The 18147-nt window shown below is 36.4% G+C and overlaps 1 protein-coding gene across 1 annotated transcript; it reads left to right on the top strand.

Annotated features, from left to right (window-relative positions):
- Positions 1–1677: 1677 nt before the first annotated feature.
- Positions 1678–17159, top strand: slc25a32a (solute carrier family 25 member 32a). The gene is made up of 7 exons (XM_079829524.1): positions 1678–2088; positions 3493–3643; positions 7345–7430; positions 10764–10918; positions 12763–12876; positions 13470–13615; positions 15670–17159. The coding sequence occupies exons 1-7, from the start codon at positions 1893–1895 to the stop codon at positions 15794–15796; spliced, it is 975 nt and encodes a 324-aa protein (XP_079685650.1). The 5' UTR covers positions 1678–1892; the 3' UTR covers positions 15797–17159.
- The last annotated feature ends 988 nt before the right edge of the window (positions 17160–18147 follow it).

Raw genomic sequence — 18147 nt, 5'->3', positions numbered from 1 at the left:
CAATGGATCTATTATGAACTATTACAGTTCTCCAAAATTACCAAAATTGACTGAGTTAGTTTAAAGATTTAATGCCATGTCAGCATTGGCAAGAGCTGAGTTATACAGAAGTTAATTTTAAACAACTATGTTTAAAACAATAGATTAGAGTTATACAAAATATTTGTGTTAAAAAAGAGAGATAATTCTAAAATAAAGTATTATTTATTAAATTAATTTAAATAACCTGATGTATAGATTGAGAAAGTATAAACAAAATTTTGAACATAACGAACTATATCAAACCATATTAGGTGTTTTTGATATTAAACTCATATAAGATGTTTTTGTTAAATATAATGGGAATTCTAGTTTTCTGTAGTAAACACATTTTTGTTTTATAAACTTTAATCTTCTCAATAGAACTAGTGTTTGTTGTCTGTAGCCTTGAACAGGTTCTTGGAAAGTTTCGTTTTCATTCAAGGTGGAACAGCTGCAGATAACACCAACTAAGTGTTTGTTATTGTGTTTTGTGTTAATGGCCCTCGCCCTTGAAATGAGAGTATAAAAGAACGAGTGAGGGACTTTGTCAACCTGCATGTCCGAATTGAGATTCTTGGCAAGAATAAAAGCTTTTAAAGACCCTTAACTTGTGTTTTTCAATTCCAGCTTCACCATGATTATTATCTTCTTTTTTTCCACGACAGGTCAGTCACAGGAAACATAAATCCTGTAAAATGTGTCCAAACCTGATGTACACTATATTGCCAAATGTATTGGGACACCCCTCCAAATAATTGAATTCAGGTGTTCCAATCACCTCCATGGCCACATGTGTATAAAATCAAGCACCAAGGCATACAGACTGCTTCTACAAACATCTGTGAAATAGTAATTTTTCAGGAGTTGGCCATGGCCCCTTAGTTCCAGTGAAAGGACCAAGACATTTTGGACAATTTCATGCTCCCAACATTGTGGGAACAGTTTGGGGATGGCCCCTTCCTGTTCCAACATGACTGTGCACCAGTGCACAAAGCAAGGTCCATAAAGACATGGATGAACGAGTTTGGTGTGGAGGAACTTTACTGGCCTGCACAGAGTCCTGACCTCAACCTGATAGAACACCTTTGGGATGAATTAGAACGGAGACTGCGAGCCAGGCCTTCTCGTCCAACACCAGTGCCTGACCTCACAAATGCGCTTCTAGAAGAATGGTCAAAAATTCCCATAAACACACTCCTAAATCTTGTGGAAGGCCTTCCCAGAAGAGTTGAAGCTGTTATAGCTGCAAAGGGTGGGCCAAATCCACATTAAACCCTACGGATTAAGAATAGGATGTCATTAAAGTTCATGTGCATGTAAAGGCAGGCGTCTCAAAACGTGTGGCAATATGATGCATTGGATCTAACTTAAATAGCCTATACTACGTCTACGTGTCATATTAGAATATAATACAAAGCTGTATGTATAGTATATGTACTATAAATATCTAAATAGTTGTAAATATAATGTAATGAGTCATTGTCAAATATAGTCGCTCACGCTTGATCTCAAAACAAAGCTCACATGCACAGATTTGTAGAGCCTGTGGAGAGGGCTGATCTCTGAAAGACATCATATAATATGTGATGGAGATCCGCTGCTGCGATGCATGTTGCTCCGCCCACTGACATGCGTCATCACGCTCTGTTATTTACCTTCTTCCACAGTGGAGAGGAGTGGAGGTCAGACAGACGTTGAAAGAAATGATAGCGCTCAATAATGGCCCAGCGGTGGCTATTGAATTTAATAGGGAAATTGGTTATTTGACGTTTTTTCTTTAATAACAGGGTTAGTGTGTCGCTGTCTGCACTCACAGTGTTTTGACTGCCACTTGCGCACTCAGGGTGTCCGTCTTTAGAACGTAAACAAACATGACTGCTACCATTTCCAGGCAGAGACATGCTGCAGTCGCTGCAGACTCCTCTGGTTCTTCTTTTTCCATTACAGCAAGCCTCCTGCGACTCTCTAAACACATCAAATATGAAAATCTTGCAGCTGGACTGAGTGGGGGTGTTATTTCCACAATGGTGTTACACCCCCTGGATCTGATCAAAATCAGGTTTGCAGGTAAGTACGTTCACATTATTTAATATTGCAGAGTGTGTCTCAAAACCTATAGAGCTGCCTACCTAGATAGCACGTGAATGCATTAAAATAAATCCTGTCTAGAAAAGCTTTTTAGTTAAATTATAAAATAACACAATAACTGATTATATATTAACAGGGGGAAAAAAATTATATGAAATCTAATATAAATGTGTACATTGTCGGGTCATTATTATTTCTACAAGTGTAAGGAACAGAGAGCAAGGCACTTGCCTTGTAAAGTTTTCACTGAATAATAATAAAAATGAATTATTTTAAAATGATATTATTAATGTCCATCATTATTCCAATCATTTCTGATAAATGAATCACTTTTAAAATGTTAAAGTTGGCATGAAACGGAAGTTGTGAAATAGCTTCTCGAACAAGAAAAAATGCAGGGCGGTACTAGATTTAGTCCATCAGGAATTTATTGGATCGCTATAGACCCTTTTCACATTTCCGGGTTTCTCAGAGCGGAAGTCGTCATAGTTGGGTTAAAAATGATAGCTGTGAAAGAGATAATACATTAAATATTTTTTTGTGTGCCTATTTGCTCAAATAGCAAAAGAAAATGCCACAATAGTGATTTCACAACTTTCAAAAAGAGGGAAAAAATAGATTGAGATTGATAACGGCAGTCAAAAGAGACATATGTACATTTTTACCATCACTCCTATAGACGCTGTATTAGAAACACCCTCACAGCAGTGGTAACTTGTTTTTTGTAATTTGATGCAAAAGTAATCAAATACAAAGTATTAGAGTTATAAATGTACATGTATATATAAAAAAAAAAAAATACAAAACACTTTGCAGGATTTACGATATTGATGACCGTTAAAACGTGTCATCACCGTCTGTGAAAAGGGTCTATTGTTGTGATCCATGAGTGTGGTTGTCCCGCCCTCACGCCAGTAAACACATCATTAGAGAAGAGAAGAGATGTCGTCGCAAGCGGGAGAGGAATCTTTTTCGATTAAACATTATGAAGACGCATAAATAGAAAAAAATAATAATAATGTGCATGGATAAATTATTTATAATAAATGCTGCAGTATTCCAAAACAAGAATTGTCCATTTTGATTTCATGGTTATTTTAACCCAATTGTGCATGTATTCAAAAAAGTGTTACTATACAAACAACATAGGAATAAATGATCTTTGGATCAAGTTTCACAATCTCCAAAAGCATGTTGTTTTCATGCTCACTAGGTTTTGAGACACAGCCAAAAACAGTAGAAAAACAAACACAGACACAGAGGGCGCAACACAGGTAGTTGTACATTTGCACTGGCCTTAATTCCATTTTAAGGATATTTTAGACTACATTGAAGCAGAAGTGTGAGTGTGTTATCACCCCCACTGTTTCTTACTCTTTCCAGTAAGTGATGGTCTGAAAATGCGACCCCAATACGATGGCATGGTGCACTGCATGAAGACCATCTGGAAGATGGAAGGAATTAGAGGTCTCTATCAGGGTGTGACCCCCAACATCTGGGGGACTGGGGCATCATGGGGCCTTTACTTCCTCTTGTAAGTAGTTGAAGTTGTGTTAAAAAGGGAAGCACAGAATGGAATTTCCTGTTTGAAACTTCCGTATTCACTACCATTCAAAAGTTTGAGTCAGCACCATTTAAAAAAAAGAGTTAATACCTTTATTCAGCAAAAATGCATTGAATTTATCAAAGGTGACAGTAAAGACATTTATAATAGTATTAAAGATTTCCATTTCCATTTCAAATGCTGCTTTTGAACTTTCTATTCCTCAAAGAATCCTGGAAAAATGTATTGCATTTCCCACATAAATATTATTAACACTGATAACCAAATCAGCATATTAGAATGATTTCTGAAGGATCATGTGACACTAAAGACTGGAGTAATGATGCTGAAAATTCAGCTTTGCCATCACAGGAATCAATAACATTTTAATATATACACTATATTGCAAAAAGTACTGGAACACCCCTCCAAATCATTGAATTCAGGTGTTCCAATCACGTCCATGGCCAAAGGTGTATAAAATCAAGCACCTAGGCATGCCGACTGCTTGCTTCTACAAACATTTGTGAAAGAATGGGTCTCTCTTTCAGGAGCTCAGTGAATTCAAGCGTGGTACCGTGCACAGGCTGCCACCTGTGCAATAAGTCCATTTGTGAATTTTGAACAACAGCAACTCAGCCTTGAAGTGGTAGGCCACGTAAAATCACAGAGCGGGGTCAACGCATCTTGAGGCGCACAGTGCGCAGGAGTCGCCAACTTTCTGCAGTCAATCGCTACAGACCTCCAAACTTCATGTGGCCTTCAGATTAGCTCAAGAACAGTGCGTGGAGAGTTTCATGGAATGGGTTTCCATGGCCGAGTAGCTGCATCCAAGCCTTCGTAAGAGCAATGCAAAGCGTCGGATGCAGTGGTGTAAAGCACACCGCCCCTGGACTCTAGAGCAGTGGAGACGTGTTCTCTGGAGTGACATCACGCTTCTCTGTCTGGCAATCCGATGGACGAGTCTGGGTTTGGCGGTTGCCAGGAAAACGGTACTTGCCTGACTGCATTGTGCCAAGTGTAAAGTTTGGTGGAGGGAGGATCATGGTCTGGTGTTATTTTTCAGGGGTTGGACTTGCCCCCTTAGTTCCAGTGAAAGGAACTCTTAATGCTTCAGCATACCAAGACATTTTGGACAATTTCAAGCTCCCAACTTTGTGGGAACAGTTTGGGGATGGCCCCTTCCTGTTCCAACATGACTGCAGACCAGTGCACAAATCAAGGTCCATAAAGATATAGATGAGCAAGTTTGGTGCAAAGGAACTTCACTGGCCTGCACAGAGTCCTGACCTCAACCCGATAGAACACCTTTGGAATGAATTAGAGCAGAGACTGCAAGCCAGGCCTTCTCGTCCAACATCAGTGCCTGACCTCACAAATGCGCTTCTAGAAGAATGGTCAAACATTCCCATAAACACACTCCAAAACCTTGTGGAAAGTAGGGGTGTAACGATTCATCTACTACATCGATGTATCGATTTATTTTCTTATGATCTAACTACATCGATCTGTGCTCGGCAAGTTGGCCTTCCGGACGACATATATCGATCTAACATCGTTTTAAAAGGTAATCAATCGATTGTATCGATCATGGGAAATAACACATTGGATTTAAGCACGTCAGACTTTATATGGATATTTTTTCTTAGCACTTTTAATGATAAAGCCGTTAAACGTTACTCGATTAAGTCTGCCTATCTGTGACATCATCGCAACGCACGCACCAGCAGCAGCGCTAAGAAAACAAAACATAGCATGGCGGATGACAGAGAAGCCAACGTGTGAGAAATTATCAAGCCACCAGGAGAAAGAGCTAAGTTAGTAACGTGTTACCTGTACTTTCAACCCTTGCTAATGTTACCTGTGCATTCCTGACACCAGTGTGCCTGCAGAGCGAGTTTTTGTACTGCTGGCGACATAGTGAACGCACAGAGAAGTGTTCTGCGGTCAGATCATGTTGATATTTTTGAAAAAGAAATCTGTAGAGTCATTGAAGAGTAGTTGGTTACATTTTATCTTTGTTAAATATTGTTTGTTTATTAAACTGAGAGTAGTAGCAGGTTCAGCCAGTTTATTCAACCGGAAGAAATGTTGGTTGCACTTTATTTTTGATATTAATATTGTATTTGTATTATTTTAATGTTGTAAAACAACAGCAAAAGTAGCAGGTAAACCTACTATTAATTAAACCTGAAGAGTAGTTAGTTGCACTTTATTTTTTATATTAATATTGTAATATTTTTATGTTGGAAAACAAAAGCAGAAGTAGCAGGTTAACCTACTGTTGAAATGTTGGTTGCACTTACTGTGCTTTTATTGAAAATGTATTGAATATTGAAAATGAGAGCAGAAAAGGTTATCTTCCTGTTAATTCATCCTAAACTGTTGGTTGCACTTTATTCAAATAAAATTTGAATGCATTTGCCATTAATTGTTGTTTACTTGTTTGTTTATATCCATAATTAATTGATACCTGATTCCCTTACAAGAAACAACAGGAATCTAGGAAACTTCACCTGCATTGAGCAGTATCCAGATATTTATTTCAGTCACACAATTTTTGGCTAAAAAGTTACTGAATCGATTTCAAGTCACTGAATCGTTTCGGATCGTATCGTTCTAAATTAACCAATATCGTCCTTGAATCGTATCGACAACCTCAAATCGTGATACGAATCGAATCGTTGTTAAAACGAATCGTTACACCCCTAGTGGAAAGCCTTCCCAGAAGAGTTGAAGCTGTTATAGCTGCAAAGGGTGGGCCAACTCCATATTAAACACTACAGATTAAGAATAGGATGTCATTAAATTTCATGTACATGTAAAGGCCGGCGTCCCAAAACTTTTGGCAATATAGTGTATTTAAATAGAAAACTGTTATTTTATATTGTAATAATATTTCACAATATTACGGTTTTACTGTATTTTAATCAATGAAATGCTGCCTTGGTGAGCATGAGAGCCTTTAAAAACCTTGAAAACCTTGAAATCTTACCCACTAAAACTTTCGAACAGTAGTATAAATGGCATTGATATTGACTTTTTTTTCATTAAAAAAAAATTAAAAATAGAAGTGAACTTTTTTGAAAAGGCATCAGGTTCACAGGTCAAAAAAAGAAACACACAGTGCTGTGTCAGTTGATACGTTATGAAGATACTCCACAAAGCTATCTGACCTAATTTCAGATCAGGATCCCTGGCAAACAAAGTGTTCATGTGCAAAAACATTATACGGGTAGCAACACTGAAATATAAGTAGCAAGAGCCTTGTTAATTTGTTCTTTGTCCTTCAAAATCCTTTAATAAGTACTGGTACGCTGTAATATTAAGAGGAACTTATCCCCTAATATTTTGTTTACAAAATCAGTCAAAAATGAAGTAGGTAAAATCAGACGATGAAAAGATTTAGCTCCACAATCTTATATCCAGCAGGGGTTTAAATACAGCAGCATTGGCCCAAAAATAAATGATGTGATGATTTACTCAAGTCATATAGTGAGTAAATCATAACCATTTTAGTTTTTCCTCTTCCATCAATGTAAGCCTACCCTCACTAAAATCCCCATTGTGTTTCAATAACAATTATATAAAGGATGCTCATTTTACAGCACTGTTAATGCACTGTACAATAGACATCCATGTGCTATTTGGCTCTCAGGAACATAATGTGGTCCTTTTTCATCTTCCCACAGTTATAATGCTATTAAAGCGTACACACAGGAGGGACGGCAAACAGAGCTGAGTGCTGGCGAACACCTGGTGTCTGCAGCGGAGGCGGGTCAGTATGAGAAAAGAGCCACCTGTGAGCTTGACAAAACGAAACACAGCTAAATCTGTAGCTCAGACTGGAACAACTGGAATGTCAGAGGCCTTGGAGACTATGTGTTGAGCTAGCTGGGTCTTTCCTGTTATGCCGAGCCTTTTGGCTGTGCCGTCCACTCCTTAACTAGCAACTGTGAAATGAGTATGCTCGATATATAAAAATATATACCAGGCTGTATACCAGATCAAACCCACACACTTGTGTTTTTGAAAGAAATTAAATACTTAATACTTTTATTCAGCAAAGATGCATTACATTGACAGTATAATGTTACAAAAGATTTCTATTACAAATAAAGGTTGTTCTTTTGAATCTTCTGTTCATTAAAGCTGCAGTCCGTAACTTTTTCGCTCTGGCGGTTCTTGCATGTGTCTTGCGGAAGAACATTGCAGCCGGAGCTACTTCTCTCTGTTTATGTCTATGGCGAGTCACGCAGGGACTGTGCTCCTCCGCAGCGGTTCCTACTAGACCGGTCTGAAATAGTCCCAATATAAACACTTATTATAAGTGTACCATAATGATTCAGGGTAAGACACGGTTTGGAAAATGGATTTTTGTTGTACATTCTCATTATATCATTTTTTGTAAATCTTGAACACAATTAAAGTTACGGACAGCAGCTTTAAATGCAGTTCATGACTTACAGCTTAAATCCTTTAAAAAAAAAAATTCTGTGGCTTCAACAAAAATATTAAGCAGAACAACTACGCTTTCTACATTGATGATAGTTTTTTTTTAAAAGCAGCAAATTAGCATATTAATATGATTTCTGAAGGATCATGTGACTGAAGACTGAAGGAATAAATTATAATAATATTAAAATAGAAAACAGTTCTTTTAAATAGCAATAATATTTCACAATATTACTGTGTATTACGTTGCAAATACTTACTCATGTCAGCACGTTTTACAATTTCATTCTTAGTATATCGTGTGCACGTCTGCATGATATAATAATTAATTCCCCCATTTTACTAAATCATGGCCACGGTGCAATAACTTGTTCCCTTGTTTTAGTTTTGTTTATTTTTTAAAGGTGCAGTGTGTAGTATTTATGAGGATCTATTGACAGAAACGCAATATAATATACATAACTATGTTTTCATTGGTGTATAAAGACCTTACATAATGTACCGTTATGTTTTTATTACCTTAGAATGAGCCATTTCTATCCACATACTCCGCAGGTCCCCTTACAGTGAATTTTGTGCCATCATGTTTCTACAGTAGCCCTATACGGACAAACTTCTCTACAGAGCGCTAGTCACTCTCTGCTCTCTCCAACAACGACATTTTTGTCCTGTGTCGGCCACCGTAGCTTCTCTATGTGCTTCGAAAGGGAGGGGTGAGCAGTGGGCGACTGCAATTCACAACCTCACCGCTAGATGCCTCAAATTTACACACTGCACCTTTAACAGAGACAGTTTTCAATATGCGCCAGAGTTAAGACAAAACATGGCCATGATTTACTAAAACGAGGGAACTAATTATCAAGCGTATAGCGTCAGTTCTGGCAGGTCACGTTAGTCAAAATCGCATCAGCTGACTGTCAGCTGATCACGTCTACCTATAGGAATACGACGTCTATGGCTGCATATATATAGCTCCTCTGTACTATCAGCAGCTATCGCGTTTCTCCAGAGCTCATTTACCCTCCTCCACCCACAACTCCTCCTCTTGTCAGTCAGGATTTGGTATTCTGATTCCCCTTGAATCAGACTAAATTCCTGAATCACATTGTACATGTAATATCAACATTAATGATATCTGCAATACATTATGCTGGTTCTGTTCTGTTTACCCTAAGGGGGGTTATTGCGGCTCTCCCTGCTCTTATCCATGCTAGGCTGCATGGATGCGCAGGGAGTTCTTGACCAGAACAGAACCATACCAGCAATCCAAACTATATGCTAATAGTCAATCAATCATCTTTGACGATAGTGGTCCTGACAGAAAGTAAAACGTACTGACATATTAGTAATTTAATTATTATTAGTAATTTAAAAAATTCGCAATTCCTGGTCACTGGTCATTCCGTGTCACTATATATACATATATATTTTGTGCTGGGCTTCATAGTTTTTTGATCAAATAAATGCAGCCTTGGTGAGACTTCTATCAAAAACTTTACAAAAAAATCTTACCTACCCCAAACTTTACAAGTCTATGTAGGATTTGTGTGTTTGGATGGTTTTAAACCTAGTTTTACTGAAATTATCCAAAAAAATATGGTAAAACGTTGTTGCCAGGTCACTAACTTAAACTTAACATTAATTCAATTACATATTGATTCCGGTAACAGTAGAGGAAATAGTAACTAAAGAGTTCACAATAGCATAGTAAACTACGTTCTCTTCACTCACACTAACGTTATCAGCTTTCAATTGAGACTCCTCAGTTGGCTGTGTGAAGCGTTGGCCTCAATTCTGATTTGCAGTCTCTGCAGATTTTAATCACATTAATGTGCCATTTGATTTCTTTGAAGAAATATGGTAAAAATGCTTTGCCGTGTCACAGTTATTCCAGCCTATGCAAGAATAATATGCAGTCAGTTTTACCACTTAATGAGCACATTTTACCGAAAATAATGCTGTTTCATAGAAATCTTAAAAGACGTGTCTGTAAAGTGTGTCCGAGTATTAGCAACTAGTACTTCATTTAAAATGAACCTGTATATTGACATAATTGTATGGAATTCTTTTTTGGCCTCAAATTAAAAAACAGTAATTGTAACTTTATTTCAGGTAAATGTAACTTTTATTTATTTTAATTGCAACTCCATATCTTGTAATTGTGACTTGCCTCAAAATTACTTATTTTAGTTTTTACTCTAAAGTTAAAAAAGGGCTGTAATATTTGATCCTGTATATTAAAATACACATAATGGGGATATGAAAATATATTGCATAACAGGAATGACCAGCTTCAAAACAGTTTTCAATGTGGATATGTTGAAACTGACAAAAATTGGAAAATAGAGAAGCAGCAAAACTGTGGTCTCGGCAAAATGAAGTCAGCTTTTCCCCCCCTTTGCACACCAAAAAATAGTGTGTTGACCAACAAATATCAGCACAATATAATGTTATCTCTAACTAATAAGAAATTAGCATACTTCAGCTTTAACAAGATTACCAAAGCACATATCAACCTCAGCCTGCATAAAGACTACGGGTCTGTATTATTATTCTGATTGGTCTCTTTTACACGTAAAACGATCTCAAACAGAGCACTGACGAAGAGTGACTTCGTTAAATGTTGGTGTGAAGGTCCCCTGTTCCATGTTTCCAGGCATTCTGACGCTTTGCCTCACCAACCCGGTCTGGGTGACAAAGACCCGGCTGGTGCTGCAGTACAATGCAGACCCGTCACGGAAGCAGTACAAGGGAATGATGGACGCCCTCGTGAAAATATACCGTCACGAGGGTATCCCAGGACTATACAGGGTACATCTACAGATTTTAAACTAACCTGAGATCCTGTTACAGGTGTAATAGAGCTTTCATGTGTGCTAATCTCAAGATTAAAGTCAACATGAAATCAAAATTGTACTTGAAAACCATACTTGAGTAAAAGTACAGATACCTTACAGTGAAAACGACTCCATTAGAAGATACAATACGACTTGAGTCTTACACCCGGTTTCATTCAGGCTTATGCTAGTCCCGGACTAAAATGCATGTTTGAGCTGACATATCTTAAAATGTCAGTGCCATTGTTTTGTCTCAAGATGCACACCAGTAATGTTTTTTTTTTTTCTAAAGCACGTTTATAAAAGCTACTTACATGTCGTAATTGAACTATGGCCTAATCCTGGCTTAGTCTGAGCCCTGTCTGTGAAACCTGGCCTTAGAGTATCTGATTTTAAAGTATTTTACTTGTCCTGAATGTAGGTTCAAAGATGCACTAGTCCTCGACACCTAAGAGACGTGCCAGTGCAAAACAAGAAACAGTTAATATGTGAGCAGAGCGATTACGTTTATTTTCTAAAATCTGAATAGAACTGAACGCCTCACAATTGCAATAAATCAAGGTTAACACAGCCTCTTAAATACTCAATTCTGAGTTAAGCTCAAGTGCTCAAAAAGGAAATAAGTAAACCAATATCCTTCAAAACGGTCTCTTCAATATAACGGATAAATAAAATAATGTAAAGCATACTTGCACTGTAAAGTATAGTAAAGTACATATAGCGTACTTATTAAAAAATATAGTCAAGTAGTTGCTAATATCTTTGATACTCAGTAAAATTAGTAAAAAAGAAGGGATGGTTAAAGTGTACTGCCAAATGTACTGACAAGCATTTAAAGGTGCTGTGTGTAATATTTAGGAGGATCTATTGACAGAAGTGCAATATAATATACATAACAATGTTTTCAGTGGTGTATAAAGACCTTACATAATGAACCGTTATGCTTTTATTATCTTAGAATGAGCCATTTCTATCTACATACACCGCGGTTACCCTTACATGGCATGGAAGTCACCATTTTGCTCCACCATGTTTCTAGAGTAGCCCTAAACAGACAAACTGCTCTACAGAGCGCCAGCTACTCTCTGCTGTCTCATACGACGACATCTTTATCCTGTGTCGGCCACCGTAGCTTCTCTATGTGCTTCGCAACTTCACCGCTAGATGCCACTAAAGTTTACACAGTGCACCTTTAAACTAAAAGATACTTTAGCATAATTTGTATTTAAACTTGTATCGCATGTATTGCAATACATTTTTAATAATACTTTTGTGATGATGAAGTTGCAATTTAGTACATTTGAAATGTTAACTTTAAATATTGAATTACACACCGCAGTTAAAATTAGAATCAAGACTTTACATGTGCTTTAGCATGTTAGTCAACACATCAAAATAAGTGTATTTTAAGTTATTTCTTAATGTTTGAGTTTAATAACTTTGTCCTCTATTCTCGTTGAATATCATGTTTACTCTGATATAAGTCACATAATGGATTTAAATGAGTTTCATGTTGACTTTAAATAGTGGAGTGATCTATCCTTTTATTCTCTAACATTGTAGTTCTCTCTATGGCCACAAGAGGGTGTGATTGAACTATATTTGAAGGATTGATACAGCTCTGTGGTTCAAGTTAGCCCTAAATACAGTATATGCTAAACTCTTTGTGAGACACGCCAAATTGTCCTGACATTATTACACATTTTAGTAAACTTCACTCTAGTTTAGTCTAGTTTAGTTCCTCTTAGACTATGAGGTAACTGTGTGATTGTGGCTTTGTACGTTTGTGAGCCTCATTTTGTTGTTCTACCACTGCAGGGTTTTGTGCCTGGGCTGGTGGGGACTTCCCATGCTGCATTGCAGTTCATGACCTACGAAAAGCTAAAAAGAGAGCAGAACAAATATAAGAAGATGCCGTCTGAATCCCTGCTGGTGAGGAAATAAAACCAGCCTTACGTTTTCCAGCACTGCATGACTTTCATATCTCAAATCTCTGCTCAAATTAAAATTATGAAGTTTTTCTATACCTGTGGTAGATTTGTTTTAGCTTATTCTGGCCAAGTACTGGCCATTTTGGACAGGAAAGTGTCAAACGACTGTAAATGATACTTTACACACAACATTTTTGACCAATAAATTGAAATGCCCCTGTCCTTTATGATAACTGGAAATAAATACATATTATAAATTAATTTTATAAATATTGCTAAAGTTGTTGAACAAAACTATACACTATATATGTACATTTCCATGACTTTTTCAGGTTTTAAGTCAAACATTCAACATTCTGGAATTCTTTTTAGAATGGTTATAGCTAATAAAATCCCAAACTCTTGAGTCGAAAACTATAAATTCATCCATTTCATAAGGTGAAAAGGCACCACATACAAAGAATGACCTTCATGATTATGTGGCATTTGACTATATTGTAACCTTTAGAAAGAGAGGTGTATGTGTACTGGAACCAGTAATCTTTGTTTCATGGATGTGAGTCAGTCTCTCCTTCCTGTCTGTCTCTGCTTCAGTCTCCACTGGAATACATCACCATGGCAGCCATTTCCAAAATATTTGCTGTAGCAGTGACCTACCCATATCAGGTGGTGCGCGCTCGCCTGCAGGACCAGCACAACAACTACAGTGGAATCGTGGATGTCGTCAGGAGAACGTGGAGGTATGAAATTTAAATGGCACATAAACTCCCTTCAAACTCCATCACAGAGGATTTAGAGATTGCCTTTACCAAAATGCCCTACCTCATCTCAGAAAAAAAAAACAAAAAAACATGTAACGTAAAGTAGAAAGATATTGGATCTAAAAATCATTCACAATTCAGTTGAATTCCTGCTGATGAGGAAATAAAACCAGCCTTACGTTTTAGGATAGACTAGGAAAATAAAATAGGAGGAGGGACAGCACAGCATCACTTTTATCTCAAAATTCTGATCAAATGAAAAATGTTCAATACCTCTGGTATTTGTACTGCCCAGTTTTGTCAGGAAAGCTTCATATGACTGAAATTGTTTTGACATGTTTTTGACCCTCCATAATTAAATAAATTAGTTTTTTTATAGTATTTAATGTAAATATACAATACCATTCAAAGTTTGGGTTCAGTAAGATTTTTTATGTTTTTGAAAGATGTATCTTATGCAAATCAAGGCTGCATTTATTTGATAAAAAAACGAATAGTCTTGATTTCACATAATACTGTGAAATATTACAATTTTAAAAAACTCATAGATAAATAGATGAATAGAACGTTCAAAAGAACAGCATTTATTTTAAATATATATTATATATATATATATATATATATATATATATATATATATATATATATATATATATATATATATATATATATATATATATATATATATATATATATATATATATTTAACATTATAAATGTCTTTACTGTCACTTTTGGCAAATTAAATGCATGCTTGCTGAATAAAAGTATTGGCCCCACTTTATATTAGGTGGCCTTAAGTACTATGTACTTTCATCAAAAAATAAGTACAATGTACTTACTGTGTTCAAATTGTATTGCAAAACACCTTTGCAGATATTGAGGTGGGATACGGGTAGGGTTAGGGACAGGTGTGGTGGTATGGGTAAGTTTAAGGGTAGCTTTCCTTTAGGTGTAAGGGAAGTGTCAACAGTGTAATTACAAATGTAACTACAGAAATGAATTACAGACGTAATTACATGCAGGTATTTTTTAAAATGTAAGTACAATGTAAAAACATGTACACAATAAGTGCAAATCAAATGTAATTAAAATGTTAGTACATTGTAGGCCACCTAGTATTAATTTCTTGAAGGAAAATTCTCATTCTTTCTTTGTGCTTGATTAATATTTTGTTTATTTATAATGAATATTTATGATGGGGTCAGTGATTTATAATGGTATCCATGATAAAAATGATAAAGAAAATGTACAACAAAAAAAATATTTTTTAAAAAATCTAGTTTAAAATACATGTGCCAAGTTCATAGAAATGTATTATTTATGTTAATTTTGGTTTAATGTAATTTAGAAAAAAAACATTTATTGACTCCAAAAATTGTATGTGGTGAAACCATCAAATAAAACTAATATTGAATACATGTCATCTTAATCATTATTTTATGAAAAAGGTATAGAATACATTTTAAGGTAAAACGTCATTATGTTTTGAGTAGCCACACCACATGACATTTTACAACCTGAACTAACCTTGTATTGCCATAAAAAGGGCAAACTATTAGATATTTTAAGAGGCTTTTTGACCATGACACAGTCATGAGGGTCTGCAAGGGTCCTCTCTATGGTGTCCTTTCCCGTTTTAAGGAAATTGCAAATCTCCATATGACTTTGATATGGCATAGAATACATTTTTTTATATAATTTTTAATAATATTAATTGATAATTTTAAATGAATAGAAGTACCTGATTTTGCAAAACTACTTTTTTGAGACTTTATTATAATTTTTTCTTCATTATGATATCAGGACAGTTGTATCCCCCTGACAGTTTTTGACTTTAACAACACCCTTTTAACCGTAATTATACTTAATTGTTTAAAGATATTGCCCTTTTAAATAGCTTTATTTTAGTTAGCTCCTTTTTTTAGCAAATCTTCATATGGATTGAGAGGACATATTATAGAACTACCAGGAATATTGTGACTCATCTGACTTTACATCATCTCAACATGTTTGTGTTTGGCTCTCTCTAGCAACGAGGGGATCGAGGGCTTTTACAAAGGGATGATCCCCAACTTGGTGCGAGTCATTCCAGCGTGCTGCATCACCTTCTTGGTGTTCGAAAATGTGTCACGCTTACTTTTGGGCGAGTATCACTAAACCTTCAGGAGTCACATGCGGGACCAATACAACACAATATCCCAGGACTATGTATGTGTGTTAGAGTCGAGCAGGAATATGAAACATTTCCTGTTTAACTCTGAACTCGACATGCAGACAAAACTAGAATTTAGCGTGTGCACTGAATGAAAAGAAGATAATAGAGGTGCATATATGTGAGATTTAAAAGTTGTTGTATTGTTGAGTTTATTAAGAAAGATAATTCATATTTGTCTCACAAATGTATAAATATTCAACAAAGAAAAAGTGTAATTTCAAGATTTGAATTGATTTCAAGTAGTCAATGACAAGAACGGGTCTTGGGAAAAGTGGATTCAAGCCATCCTGTGACAATGCAACCAAACACAGTGTTCACCAAACACAAAACTTAAGAAGATGTTTGTCTTTTTTTACGATATTTTCACTAAACAGCTGCTATATTTGCTGAGCTATGCGAGAGAATGAACCCGTTTACCTTCACCCACTAAGCAGATCTCCGCTGGCTGTAGTGCCTGGGGTGAAACTCACTGGGCATGCTCAGGAAATGATGTAACGCTACAGGATAATGGCACACAGGCCTGGGAGAAACTGATACTTTACTGGAGGACAGGAGCAGATTTTAACCAGATGTGTGTATGTAGATGACATCTACTGGAAGAAAGGAACGCTTTAACTGGAATGAAAGAGGAAACGTGAAAGAAAGAACTGCGTTAAGTAGCAACTGAGAGGCCATTGTGTATGTATATATATAAATGTGCTATTGTCAGTGACGCACAAAGATGAGTTGATGTATGTACAAGCCATTTTTACACATCTAATAAAAGAAATACGTATATGTAACAGACAACGGCCCTGAGCTATTGTACAAACTATATTTTAGAACCAACAGTGACCCTATAAACTACTTGGCAAGCTGTGTGATGTCATGTGACACTTACATTATTTAATATTACATTTAAAGTTAATATATTTAACTAAGTAAACTAAATTGCAACTTCATTGTTACAAAACTACAATTATTATTTTTTTAAATACATGAAATACAAGTTTTTACCATAAATGCTACTCCTAAGTTCTATGGAAGTAGGTCCAAAAGATCACTGAAGTTCAGCTAATTGCATTTAATATAAATGTAACTATCATACATTGCAATTAACGTGCAATTAAGTGTCTAAAACATTACATCTAGTTTGCACAAATATATTATTTTAAAGCATATTACTTCCTTGATAAGTACTCTTTTTAAAAGTATGCTAAAGTGTACTTCATTTCACAAGAGAATTCTCAGAAATACACTTTTTTTTGTCTTTTTTTGTTTGTTCTTACAATAAATTGGTGTTTTTTTGTGTGCTATCTTTAATGCAATGACAGTCACACATTTCTAAGTGACTTAAGTGTAGTCAGTGTATCTTAACCGGTATCTGATTTATCTTAATATTGAATTCTCAGCAGCACAACAGCTGCAAAACTACTTCAATACCACACCAGACATTCCAAGCCTTAGTCATGCTACACACAGTGCAGTTCACTGCATTTTCCATCTACACCCCTTTTTATGTGGTGCTTTTTGCTTTTTTCATTAGCTTTTTAAGCTAATTAACGAGCAGTTGGTCTGAACTAATTTTATTAACAGAAGTAATTTTAATATGCATAAAAGTGTTTTTTTTTTTTCAAAACTACTAAAAAGGGTACTACATTGTACTACAAAACTACATTGTTCCACATTTACATATATGTGGCCATTTTTAGTGAAGTTAATAACACTGATTATCTCTTGATCACGGCACCTGTTCGTGGGTGGGATATATTAGGCAGCAAGTGAACATTTTGTCCTCAAAATTGATGTGTGAAAAATGATTTGAGCGAGTTTGACAAGGGCCAAATTGTGATGGCTAGATGACTGGGTCAGAGCATCTCCAAAACTGCAGCTCTTGTGGGATGTTCACGGTCTGCAGTGGTCAGTATCTATCAAAAATGGTCCAAGGAAGGAACAGTGGTGAACTGGCGTCAGGGTCATGGGCGGCCAGGGCTCATTGATGCACGTGGGGAGCGAAGGCTGCCCCATGTGGTCCGATCAAACAGACAAGCAACTGTAGCTCAAATTGCTCAGGAAGTTAATGGTGGTTCTGATAGAAAGGTGTCAGAATACACAGTGCATCGCAGTTGGCACCAACCATGGCACCGACTGTTTCTGCTGGGAAACCTTGGGTCCTGCAATCCATGTGGATGTTACTTTGACACGTACCACCTACCTAAGCATTGTTGCAGACCATGTACACCCTTTCATGGAAACAGTATTTTTCCTGGTGGCTGTGGTCTCTTTCAGCAGGATAACGCTCCCTGCCACAAAG

Source organism: Gobio gobio (assembly GCF_949357685.1).
Source record: "Gobio gobio genome assembly, chromosome: 11".
NCBI lineage: Eukaryota > Metazoa > Chordata > Actinopteri > Cypriniformes > Gobionidae > Gobio > Gobio gobio.
Note: the sequence above shows the minus strand (reverse complement) of the source record. Positions and strands in the feature narration are given on the sequence as shown.